Source organism: Caloenas nicobarica, chromosome 15 (genome assembly GCF_036013445.1).
Source record: "Caloenas nicobarica isolate bCalNic1 chromosome 15, bCalNic1.hap1, whole genome shotgun sequence".
Taxonomy (NCBI): Eukaryota; Metazoa; Chordata; class Aves; order Columbiformes; family Columbidae; genus Caloenas; species Caloenas nicobarica.
This window is the reverse complement of record NC_088259.1, coordinates 3,518,102-3,531,525: the sequence shown is the minus strand read 5'-3', so window position 1 is coordinate 3,531,525 and position 13,424 is coordinate 3,518,102. Positions and strand designations below refer to the sequence as shown.

Here is a 13,424-nt window from a genome sequence, read left to right as displayed (position 1 = left end):
ACAGACTTTTCATGCATCAGTGAGGCTACTCCACAGGTGAATTAGAGTCTACAGCTCAAGATGTTTCACTCAAATATTAGTCATCAAAGCCAATGCCTTCAAGATTTCATGCACAGGCTCAAAATACATCTGTAAAATACACCTATAAAATACACCTATAAAGCTCTCCACACAGGTTTGAACAGTTATTTGGGTTTTTTATTAACTTGCATCTTTTCGATCTAAATATACTGAAATCAAACTTGTATTTAACGCACTTAAACACAGCACGAGCTCAAGGCCATACTGTGAGGGTTTGTTGTTGGTTTTTTCTTGTGTGTTCACGCTTTTTGTATGTGGTTTGTTTTTTTAAATTTAGTATGCTGAAGGTATTTGACCCAGGCAAAAGCATTTAGAAACAGAAAGTATCATTGTTCTCCACCTATTTCAGTGTGTCCCAACAGCAAGTCACTGAAACAAAAAGGCAACTAGCACTTCTCCAAGAAGTTTTACTTCCAATAGGATAATGTCTATTTGCTAGAGAAAAAACAAGAATACAACAATAATGTTACAAGAGGCACTGATCCTGGCTTTATTCACTTCAAGATACATCCAACATTCATTATAGCTCACTTGAAATTCAAAATGCTTTTAAGAAACCAATGATAAAACCTTGGGGTTTGCCTTAGAGTGCTGTCAAGTTTTCAAATAGCAAGTAAGTGACTTCCCAGCAAGACTCTGTTCCGTATTACCATACAAAGATTAAAACTTGGTAGAAACCCTTCAGTTTCTAACACCTGATGAATGGCATTCGGAACAGCCCCCATCTCTCTGGGGAGGAGGCTGCTGTGCTCACCTGCAGGGTGGGTGCGTGGGGTCCTGAGCTGCTGCACCTTCTGACCCTGCACCATTTTGGTGATTAAACGAAAACTGTCCCCATTACGGTGCTCAAGGACTTGACCCCCTGTGCGCATCTTTGTACGTGGCAGCTCTAACAAAATTTCTACAGCGCTAGAAAAACAAGTTAGGACAGCACTAGAAACTGCTGATAGTGTCTGCTGGCAAAGTGCTCGTTATGATCAACCCAAAAATACTTGGCAGTATCTTCTGTAAATTCAAGATTTATATAAGAGAGTGTGTTGCAGCCATCATATGATGATGTTACCTATATCCTTTTTCTTTTCTTTTTCTCCTGCATTCAGCTGGACTCTTTTTAAAGTCGTAAAGAGTGCAGGACTTAAGAAACGTAACATTTCTCTATTAGAAATTGAAAAATTTAGTACTAAGACACTATGAAAGCTTACAGAACAGTTTGCCAATTCCATGTTAAGATTCAGCATCAATGTTGTGTCTGAACTATCTCAAAGTTATATTCTGCATAATTGAGCAGTATCAACCTGTCCTGACATCACTTTCTGTGCAAAATCCATTCTCCTATTAATGCAGCCAGAAAAGCATGAGCAGTTCTCACGTTGGTATAGTCCCCCTGACTTTTTCTGGCTGGTTTCTCTGTTCAGTGACAGCCTAACTAAAAATAAGCTTGTTATGTAAAAGCAAAATAACCTTTATCTAAAACTTTATTCTGGGTCTTGGACATAGTTCAGTGAGATGATGCACAGAACAACATGCCAACCATTCCCACAAGCTGTTTAAAGAGGAAACTGAAGGAAAAATCCAAATCAAAGACACTCACTGTTATAGTATCTTTAATTTATCTTGTGTTTTACAGAAGTCTGAATGGATTAAAAAGCACCTCCTTTCCCATCACGTTCCTTACAGTTGGTAAAATATATTCAATGAGCAAAGGTATGTGAACAGCTTGAGGATCTGCATCTTGCAAGGATTTCACAGACCAATCAAAAGCCCAATTTCTTGTAGTTTTTACAATCTTGTTTTAATACAATGGTAAATCCATTCCGATTGTAAACCTGTCCAGTCATATCTCCCCAGAACACTTTGCAAAATCCAGTGTTGATTAGCAAACTAGTTAGCTTTGGCACGGAGCTGTGCTCTCTTGCCTGTGACAGCCTGGAAACCAGTTTTGATGCTGGCGACGGAGCAGCGAGAGTGGCAAGTCTCACACTGCAAGAAGTATAATCTGGTGTCCTTCTGTAGGATTGTGTCCGGTGACCGACACGTGTGACAGGTGACATACTCCTCTGCAGAAAAGGAATTAAGTTGCAGTTAAAGGATAATGCGGACAAGTCACTACTTCTTTAGCCTTTAGTTTCACAGTTGTCTTGAAAGGCTGTTCAAACGCAGCTACTAACTTAGAAGTGGGTTTGCTATGAAAACCACGGAGGTTGAGGCAACCTAAAAATTCCCCCTTGTTCCCAGGTTAATGAAGCCTGGGGTTTCATATGGTACGTTATGCACTGACACTGGTGTTTTAAAAATAGTAACAACCAATTAAGACTTCCCACTGGCATTCCAGAATTTCCGCTGCTGAAACAGCATTACCAGATGTCAGCAACTCTTGTACAGACACAGCACTAAACCAGTGGGTTTTGTTACATAAAATCTGCAAGGCCTTTGGCCAGCAGCACACACACTCTTTTTGTTAATATGTACAACAGATTTTAAAATTAACAATTACTGTTATTTTCCATACTCCTCATCAAAGCCAAGAAATCAAAGTCAGAAGAAAACAAGCAATTCTCAAACACTTTGTTTTTCCTTGGTATGTTTTAGTGCCAGGACAGAGTACGACCTACACGCTTATTACAACCATCTGTATTTGCATTATTCCATTATAAAGCTGCAGCAAATTGTAGCTTCTTAGCACAGAATCTCCACAGCATGCACACAAGTGGGCCATACATGGGCCACTGCTCATCAAAAGGGGGCTGAGAGAAATCTGAAGTGGAAAAGGGAGTTTTACTTACTGATATATCTTCTCAAGACATTTTCTATCTGTTTTTGCTGGAATCTTCCTTTGATTACAAGTTGGTTGTTACCATCTATTGAGCCACTAAGTTAAAAGAAAAATTAATTAAGTATTTGATTTGCAGAAGACGTCAAGCATTAAAACAAGTCAGGAACATGAAGCAAGATAACGGTGCATTCTTCAAGATAAGAGTAAGTGGAAAAAAATGCACAATTCTGAAGGCACCTGAAAACCTACAGGAAGTTTTGCCCAAACACAACCCACATGGCAGTAAAAGCAAACTCCAGCAGAGAAGAGCCTCATAGTTAAGCTATCCAGTCAGAACAACTTCACAGAATTGAGAATTAACACCTGCTTATCTCAGAGAAGTGACCAAGACGACTCCCTAGTAAGGTGTAATATGACTAATAAGATTCTCTTCTAGCCGTTCTGGTGTAGTGAGTGTTTTTTCACATTATTGTTCCGAAGTTTTCGTTTAAGTCATCTGGAGTTGAACAGACTCCAAAGCCCAATCAAACTGACATTTGTTATATACATGTCACAATTTGACTCCATGTTTATATATAACATTGTAGTCTACACCAGAGAAAGGAACAGACAACCAGGAATTACACCACCCAAGCAGGAGATCTTTGAGAAGAGGCATATAAAATCAACACTTGTTGTGGTAAAACAGGTGGGCTTAACGGCAGCATTAGATGGAATAACTAGCTCCAGGCCCACCAGACTCACCATCTGGGAGCCAGGCATTCCGCCTTCCACCGCCATCCATCACCTGCCTTAAGGGCTGTGACAAACAGCTCTGCTGGCAGAGCAGCTTTCAGAAAAGCCACAAACAGGGAACCCAAACCCTTATCCAAACTGTTCCCTGGGACTTACAGTTTGCCTCTGTACCTCTTCCCTATGATGGTACCTCCTCAATCACTCAGCACAACATCTACGTGCAGGGAAGGAAATCCTGATGTTCAAGCACATATACACAGATCTAAATCCAAGAATTTTATTTTTGAACAGGTGTCAACCATGTTGCCATTGTCTCCTGCATGCATAAGCTCATACATAGCCCAGCAGGCTTACCTTGTACCCAATTCTGCCAACAAAAATGCCAGAAGATGTTTTGGCTGACGATGTAATCTAAAAATAGAGTAAGGATATGTTTAACCTTCCCCCTTCAGAGAAATTTGATATTTATATCAGGCCTGGCAGGCTAAAATGATCTTAAATTACTAAGTTTAAAAGGCGGTGGTGCCAGAGGGTCTGCACCAAAGTGCAAGGGGCAGACAATGAGGACACAAGAAAGCTGAACAGTCCACAAAAAAACCCTACCAACCCTAAAAACTAAACTCGCAATTACAGTAACTATTGAAAATCAGTTTTCTATTTGAGATTTTCCATTCTTATTCTCCCATCCCCTCACCATTCCCTGAAAAACACTACCATTCAAAATTCACTTTAGTGGACTACCCAGATCCTCAGTGTGATTTCACCAGGACTGTTTTCTGGCACATCTGTAAAACAAATCAGATATGCATTCCCAGAAGTGCCCACAAAGGACAGAACTGCCTTCGTGACGAATAATTAAGACACAGAAAGCACTGCAGAAAATAATGGAAAAAATTACTGAATTCCATACCATTTACCAAGAGAGCGGTATTTGTAGTCAGGTCAAATAATAAATCACTTTTCCCACCCCTCCTCCCAAGACCTGCAAATAAATATCACTGGTGACCCAACTACAGAAGCTGGTAAACTCACAAAATCAATACGTTGAGTTTCAGGGGCCCAGGTAGCAAGCCTACAATTCTCATAATTTAAGTATAAAATAAGAAATTATCTCAAACCATCCTTATATAAATATCTTCTTACAGAGAGGAACCTCGCAGTATGATTTAAACACCTTTCAGTTTGCTCCTGGTTTGCCAGAGTTTTTGTCAGAAAACACACATTCAACACAAACACCAACAGCACTGAGAAGTGCATCCATTCACTATTCCTGGGAAATCTCAAGAACAAACTTACAATTTGCAGATGTCTGTAAAGTTGACAAAAGATGTTTTCTTGGTCCCTACTCTTACAACCTGCGGAGGCTTCATGACAAATTTTCGTTTTTCTCCAGCTACCATATCTGGGTTTTTTTCCCGCATGATGTTAAATACTCTATTGAGCAACTGAAAAAAAAAAAATATTCACATGAACACGTTACATTTCTCAAACGAAGTACATCCCTTCGAAAACCTTGAAACACCGTTCACAATTAATATTAGACCATATCTGACCATTAGCATTTCCGCCATATGCTTTCGAACACACACAAAAAAAGTTCTGATAAATGCAAAATAAAAAAGCCATTTCACTAATGGTTTATTTCATAACCTACAATAACTCAGTCTATTTGCAGAGGTGTTTTAACTATCACTAATATTGCCCTATATGAAAGTTAACTGTGATAAAAGATGTGCTGTTACTTTCAGTTAGAAATAGGACATATGAACTTAAGGCCCTGCTCTACTGATGCCCATCAACGAATATTTTTTTAAGTGTCTTTAGAACATTACCTCATCATATGTGTAGTCCCTTTCTGAGCCTGCCCACGCAGGTCCTGACTGAAGGCTAAAAGAAATTCCATCATCTTTTTTGCTATCTTCATCCTCAAAAGCTGTAAAGAAAGTTTGGGATTCATTAAGAAGAAACATTCTTTAAATCTCCTGCTTGCACCATTTCTAAAAGGTACATCAAAGAAGATACCACTAAGATGCGAACACAAGTCTTCTTTGTCTGCCTACAAAGGACACCAGCACTTATGGCAAGTTTATACAGTGCTTTTACAGAACCTTCTTCTGATAAATAATATAGCAGTAAAGGTAAGAAAATGAATTTTGAAACAAAAAGACACTTGAACAGAACTTAGTTTTCTACAACATGGACTACATTTTACTTTCAACATCTAGTCGAGCTGGGTTATACTTTTACCTTCATCCTTCTCCATCATCTCATCTTCATCTGGAAACTTCACATTCTTTTTTTTCTTCTTTTTATTGCCCAGCATGATATCAAGGTCATCTTCAGGTTCTACTGCCTCTGGCACATCTCCTTCAATTTTCAAGTCCTGCAAAGAAATAATAAGACCGTAGTTTACAGTATTAAAACACAAATCTCCATTGCTCTGCATTTGAAATAATACTAGTAGCATGCTATACTAGATGAATACTAGTAATATCCACCGCAATCCTAAAAGGTAACAGGTAAGAACAGAACTAAAGTATTAAGATGTTGAAGGGTGTGCTGCACTATCACCATGACGTAGGGCTAGATATTTTTATGCCAAGCTCAGATACAATGACGTATGTGTGTCTAACAGTGCAGCCTTGTACTAAAACTTAGTTTATACTATTTCCTTTGGAATACTTGATTTCCTACTAAGTGATCAATGCAGGCAAAAATCTTCTAGTGTAACTTCAAGAGCAAGGTCACATTATACTTACCCTAAAGGCATGAGCCATTTGAGGGGCTAAGAGAACAAAACACCTCACATGGAAGGCAATAAGGTGAGGCAAAGCTCTGCTACCTGCAGCCAGTCCCATTTGTTATCACAATTCTGCACATGTAGAGAACACGGAGCAAACATTTCACCTGTCTGGGGCAGATCAGAGGGACATTTTCTTCCCCAAAAGGCAGAATCTAAAGAAGAGGTTTACACATAACGTAACATCTCTCTGTCCTCTTGCCCTCTGGGCTGGCCAGTTACAATGACACACAATTTGAGAAGAGCAAAAATATCTTGTACACCTTCTGAAACACAGAACAGTAGACAATCATTTCTAAAACACCAGAATAAATTACTTCTGAGCAGATATATAGCCTTTATTTGAAGGTCTGGCCTTTAAAGGACTATTCTGTGTGACTTCTGACATCCATTTACTTCTCTCACTCCAAAAGACAATTAACCTTGATGCCAGCCAACCCTTACTACCGATTGCAGAATTACTTGCTCATTGTGCAGATCAGTTAGGTTACTTTCCCTTCTGGGCAAAAAGTGCTCCAGAAGCAACATGTTTAGCAGAACCTACTATAACATGAAAGACACAGTGAAATGTAAGTTTCATTATTAATCACACTACAAGACAATGACAGACTGGAAACAACTCCTGCACTGCCAATCCCCAGAAAATGAAAGCAAGAAAGTTTTCAGCCATAGACAAATGACGTAGTTATGTGAACAAACCTTTATGCCTTCTTCTGCTTCATCTATATCAAATATCTTTTTTGTTTTTTTCTTCTTTTTCTTTTGATTGAAGAAGTTTAAGTCATCCAGGTCATCTGTTGCATCTAAAAACCAAAAGGATTGCCAGAAGAAGTATAATAACTGTAGAAACAGTTCAGACATTAATGTTTCTAATTTACATCCACATCTTCAAAACTATACAGTAAGACATAAGCAATGATCTGTAGCACCTGCAGATATCCATCAGGTTTTAAAGAGGTCATTCCCTTCTCCCCCAAATACCTCAGTACTGGTTTACAGTTTCTGCATCTAATTGCATTTACTTAATTTTTAAATGCTTAATCTCTCTGTCTGCTGTACAAGAGAAACTGCCCGCTTTTGTCAAAATAAGAGAAATGCTTGAAAAAAAACAAAACAAAACCAAAAACTGCAGGAGGAAGGTATAGTTTCTTTGCTCTACTGCTGGAGACAATTTTATCAACGAACTGGATTTCAGTTAACAGCATTCCCTGAATCAGGTTATCGTGAAATGACATTGGCCTCAATTTAAAAAGCAAGGTTATATTCACAATTGCAAGCTTATTTCCTGAAAGATTCTGAAGAACATTCTAGTTATCACATTTACAGTTGTCCAAAAACCAAAACCCCCTTTAACCATATTTCTGTTATCATACAATTGCTTAATTGTTCACATGAAAACCAGTCATAGTTGTGTATTGTAATAACTGCATGTGGAAGACATAAAACATCATGCCAACTATTTTACGGTTCTCTTTTCATTGTCTCACAGAAAACAGTGTGAGTCAAGAAAGCGGAATTTAAATAAGCCAGTGGTAGTTTGCTGGCTGGCTGTGAATGTGATTTCAAGCAGGAGGGAAATCCACCCTCCAAACAGGCAGAGTGTTACTCACAAGCCTCTAAACAAACCTGGGCCCCAGCGTTATACACCATGATGCCAAATTCTTGAAATGGGCCTTGTGGTCTCAAAATACAGAACTACCTTTGTGAGTTTATCTACCCGGATTCACTTTACCTTTCTTCCTGCTGTCTTCTTCGTCTGCTTCAACATCTTTGTCTTCTGTTGGCTCTGGTTCAACTTCTTTTGTTTCTGACTGCTGAGTCTCTTCTGCTTGTGTATCCCCTCCTTCCTCATCCAACATAAAGGGCTTCTTCTTTTTCTTCTTCTTCTTGCTCATAGTGGGATCGAAAATCATCTGTAAAAGTCAAGAGTTCCTTAGCAACACAATGATCACCTACCATTTAATATTTGTAACATCTTTAAGTTTCTCTTGAGATTCTTTCAAGTTACACAAACTGTTCCTTGGCTTCAATCTCAAGGAGGGATTTTTCCTAGAGCTGTAACAACGTAACACAAGTTAACCGACCCAAAACAGTGATTACTAAAAACACTGCAGATCTTGTCCCAAGGCATAACTGATGCAACCAATTACAAAAGAGATATTACAACACTGCTTGACAGTTTAGAGCTTCTGCGACTTTTCCTACAATAGTCCAAGTTTCCTGCCATCTCTGTATTAGCTCAGCTGAAAATATATTAAAGCTGGGGATCTTTGACAGACTAACTACCAGCTGCTTCTCTGTTTTATTACCACTATGCACTCAAATTTTGAGACAAGACTTTGCAAAGCCATCACTGAATCACTCAGCACCAGAAAAAAAATTAAGCTCACTTATACCACAGAGCCTGATTACTTACCAGTTACACTTTGTACTTCTATTTGTGAGACGTGTTAATTTCCAGATTTATTAAAAGGCAAGATCTACCAACAACTCTCTTGAGAAGAATGCTCTGGACTAGGGAAAATCCCAGAAGGGGCTGGTGACACAGCAAGAACTGTATCAGCTCTCAACACTACGAAGTAGCAAAGGTCTCATCCTTTTCCCACACTGGCGGGAAACCGAACCTCAGAGACCGAGTGATTAAAAACCATTAATGAGTTCTTTAGCCAGCAAAGCAGCTTAATTCACCTAGTCTGGCTGTGAAGAAGGCGCTAACCCCAAGGCTCACTTTTAACCTATTCAGCAGCTGTGGACCTGAGATATTTAACACACGAGTTCTTCAGTTTTCCAACACAGGAATGCTTCCTACTTTTGTCACTGAAGATGCAAGTTTGATATCACAGCTATTGGTCACTTTTGTTACAGACATCTGGCCATATTTTCACACCATAGTATCTATTTAATATATCAAACCGTTTTTGACACTTGAAACTTTCTCCAGCAATCTTTTCCTCTCACTTCTCATTCTCCTACACATATTTTTATGATGATCTGATTTTCTGGAACTTGCATGTTTCATAAAGGCTCTACTGAAAGGCAGCAAACTGCACATGCGAGTGTCTGAAGCGGCACATCACAGAATGGTCCACAGACATAGGACACTGAAGCTCAAGGCTTTCAAACTGCTGAAGTGTGCCTTTAGTTGTACACGCCACACTACAATTTTCCAAAGAGGGTTTCCCTCTAATGCTTCGTTAGTCACATGTATGAATCATGCTCTTATGATGCACAGTAAGCAAAGAATGTGCACAACCGGTTGCGCTGTCTGTTGGCTCCCTCCCGCAACACCAGCCCGCCGAACAGAGGGAGAGGCGCCCGCAGCAGAGCCCGCAGCTCCGGGAACAAGCACACGAACGCCCTTTTCAAGACCATGACTCATTTCAGTGAAGCAGCTTTGCAAGACTCTGAAGAGTTGTATATCCTCTCACACGATTAAGCGAACATAAGATGGGAATGGCAGGAATATGTGCCAGGGAGGGTCAGTTGGACATGAGGAAAAGGTTCTTCACCCAGAGGTGCTGGACACTGGAACAGGCTCCCCAGGGAGGTGTCACGGCCCCAGCCTGACAGTGTTCAAGAAGAGACTGGACAACGTCCTCAGACACACGGGGTGACCTGTGGGGTGTCCTGTGCAGGGACAGGAGCTGGACTTGATGAACCTGGTGGGTCCCTTCCAACTCAGGACATTCTATGATTCTATGAACAAATGATGTATTTCTAAGATTATGCTTAGGTCAGGTGTAACGATTTCTAAGAAGGAACTAGCCCACCCACCGCAAATCACTCTTTTCTTTGCAAAGAAAAAGCCATCTTTCATCCCAAACCACCATAAAGCACATCTTGTGTCTACAAGAGACAGACTGTAACTTCAGTTTAGAGTGGTGCTACTGAAGACAACACACAAGGACAACTTCTGGATGCAGGAGATTGTTTTTTCAGCATTAAAACTGTGTAGCTGGCCTTGGACAGAACACTGCTCTGCAGGTCCACTCCATCCAGCCAGGCCAGGGCAAGCTTCTGCAAACACAAGACCCCATCATAACATGTGAGCTGCTCTCAGCAAATAACAGAATACTTCCACAACGGGACAAGGAGGCCTATGCCTGGAATTTTTTTTTCATCAAGGGCTTCAATGAAAACTAAGCAGGAGTCTTAAGTCACACATGCTTTAACAAATCATGATACAAACTAAGCCAGCCTGATAACCAGGCCATGCTGTGTTTGCCTTTCTGAGCTAAGCGTTTCAGAAGTTCCTTTATTTCTTTTCTCTATTCAGTATGTTTGATTAGTCAAAGCATTATAATACCATTTAAGCACTGAGAAACTCTAAAAACTTGCAGGCCCTCTACTAAAGAGGCTGTAGCCTCCAGCACAAATACACCAAACCCTCTGCTTCTCCTGTGTCAAAATGGTTATAAATTTCTATCCTTATTCTCCTCTCAAAGTCCCATATGGGGTTTTGTCTTCTGTGGACCACAGAGTTCTTTCTCACATCCAGATACATTCATCTACTCCTTATTTCAAATGCCTAAACAGTCAAAACCTCAACTTACAGAAAACTTGCAAGTGAAAGAACAGAGGGAAAAAAACTCGTCAAAGCTTCATAGTTCAAGTCCGACTCTCAAGACAGAAGCCAACACAACTCTAAACTGCCGTGACAGTGGCAAATGCTGGGGATTCTAACAGCGCTCACAAATAAATCCCATTTCATTAGTCTGAATAAACACAGGCAGGTCTACAAAGCACACAGCAACTCTGCGCTGTTGAGTGTAGTTCAACTATCCTTACGCTACACCGAGTCGATGTCTATGACGGAGTGCAAAATGGCGAAGACCAACCTGCTCCTAAACCCTCTGGCTGCTCAAAACACAGCATTCTCCAATATTATTTCCTGAAGCTTCAGAGAACCTCAGGGCAAGAATAACTTTTAGATATCTAGTAGCATGATATAAAAGGATTTTTAATAGAGCAAACAGATGTTAACAGACTGCTTCCCGCTGCAAACGGGGCCTGTGTTGCCTCTGTAGCTGCACCTCTGGGCAGCACTCAGGCAGGAGATGGTTCCACCAGGGCGCTTCATTTTGCATACAGCTCTGAACATCTTAAGCTAGTGTCCAACGCAAGAAAACAAAGTTTTGTAACATCTGTACCAGTTTAAAGTGCAAATGTGTCTTCATCTTCCTCACTGTTGTAGGGTTGTTGGCTTTAAAAAGTTTCACCAAGTTAATGTCAATAACAAACTGCTTGGCTCCCACAACCAGATATAGAGAAGTTCTGGAAGGCACGTGCGCTCACTCACTCACACATGCACTAGCCAGGAGACCTAACAGTGATAGTTCAACAATGATATTTTATTCTGTCAGACTGCTACATAAAGCACTTCAGAAATGTAACTTTAATACATTAGATATTCCTGATATCACCTCAATAGCAGAACAAATGCATTATGCAAGAAAAATAATTTTACTGGCACTTAAATTAAATACAAACTGGGAAAGTCCAGGTGAACTGCTCTAAGGCTCTGTGATCACCTGAGACAGAAAGCATCTGACACAAGGATTCCTGGGCCCTAATTTCTGGAACCAGAGTACAACCTAGACATTACAACTGCGGTTCCAGGGACATAATTAGGCATAAAAATGCAGTACATTCATTCTAGATGTTAAAGTAGCTGAATAAGTCAGTCTCAACTACCATTAAAATACTTAGTAATTACACTAGTTCTCCTTTATTACACAGGACAAATGAGGACTCGCCTGTCTCCATGGCTAGAGCGACTACTTGCTCAAAGGAAACATGCCACACAGGTATATCAAACACCAGCGAGAAGACCAGCAGCAGCCATCTCATGGATCCAGCCAGTGCAGTTCCCCACAGGCTACAGTCACCCATCAGGGTGCTTCAGAGATGTAAAGCTTTCCTTTTCCCCATGAGAGCAACTGAAATGCGGTTAGTAAAGGCGCCAGCACACGGCAGGTACAACACGCGAAAGGTTTCTCAGACACAGAGGTGTCTACTTCCCTGAGGTGTGCCAGGGCAAACACCACGGGATCCGGAAAACAGGAAGGTATCATTTGCTAAGATGTAGCTATTTAGCTCTCCGGGTTAAAAGCGAGTTATTAAAGCTCCAGAGAGTGGTAAATACGCTGACTGAACGCTACATCGCGTTAGCACAGCACGGCACACGATGGAGAAGGGGCGGCGGGGAAACCCGCCTCCCTCCCCGGCCCTCCCTCCGCCGGAGCCGGCGGAACACGGCAGCTCCAGCCGAGTTCTCCGCCTGCCCACGGCCGCGGGCCGGCGGGACCGCGCGGCGCAGACGCCGGGAGCTCCGGGGAAGGCGCCAGCGCCCGCTCGGCCTCCGCCCCGCGCACCGAGAGGCGGCCGCGGGCCCCGCTCCGGGACGGCAGCGAGCGGGGCGGCGGCCGGGGCCGCCCGGCGGGGCCGCGGGGCCCATGCGCCTCCGCCCGCCCGAGCACCGGGGCGCCGGTTCTGCCCCACGGCGGAGGCCGCGCTCGCCGTAGGCCTCAGGCCCGCTCTCCCACATGGCGGCGGCCGCGGCGCAGGCCTCGGGCCCGGCTCCCCCGACGAGGGCGGCGGCCGCCGGGTCTCACCTCGTCGCCCGACATGGCTGCGGCCGGGCGCGGAGCGGAGCGGGAGGCGGGCGGAGCGGCGGGCGCTCAGGAACCGGATCGGCCGCTGCCCGCGACCGCCGCGCTCGGCTCTTGCATCAGCGCTCCCCTCCCCCGCGCGCCGCCCCGCGCCTGCGCAGCCGCCCCGCGCACGCGCGTCCCGCCGCGGCGCCTCGCGGGAGTTGTGGCTTCCGGAGCGGCAGCCGCGCGCGGCCCAGCCCGCCCCGCCGGGGCGGCGGGTTTGTCACCGGGGCGGCGGGTTTGTCACCGGGGCGGCGGGTTTGTCACCGGGGCCGCCTCCTCACAGAATCCCGGAGTGTCAGGGGTTGGAAGGGACCTCGCAAGCTCATCCAGTGCAATCCCCCCGCCGGAGCAGGAACACCCAGATGAGGTTACACAGGAA

At 43.0% G+C, this 13,424-nt stretch overlaps 1 protein-coding gene across 1 annotated transcript; it reads right to left on the bottom strand.

Annotated features, from left to right (window-relative positions):
- Window positions 1-1,668: 1,668 nt before the first annotated feature.
- Window positions 1,669-13,170, bottom strand: EIF2S2 (eukaryotic translation initiation factor 2 subunit beta). Its single transcript, XM_065645840.1, has 9 exons — window positions 13,004-13,170; window positions 8,122-8,302; window positions 7,089-7,192; window positions 5,837-5,972; window positions 5,422-5,522; window positions 4,886-5,034; window positions 3,944-4,000; window positions 2,865-2,950; window positions 1,669-2,138 (listed from the first exon to the last, which is right to left on the bottom strand). The coding sequence occupies exons 1-9, from the start codon at window positions 13,016-13,018 to the stop codon at window positions 1,963-1,965; spliced, it is 1,005 nt and encodes a 334-aa protein (XP_065501912.1). The 5' UTR covers window positions 13,019-13,170; the 3' UTR covers window positions 1,669-1,962.
- Window positions 13,171-13,424: the final 254 nt, after the last annotated feature.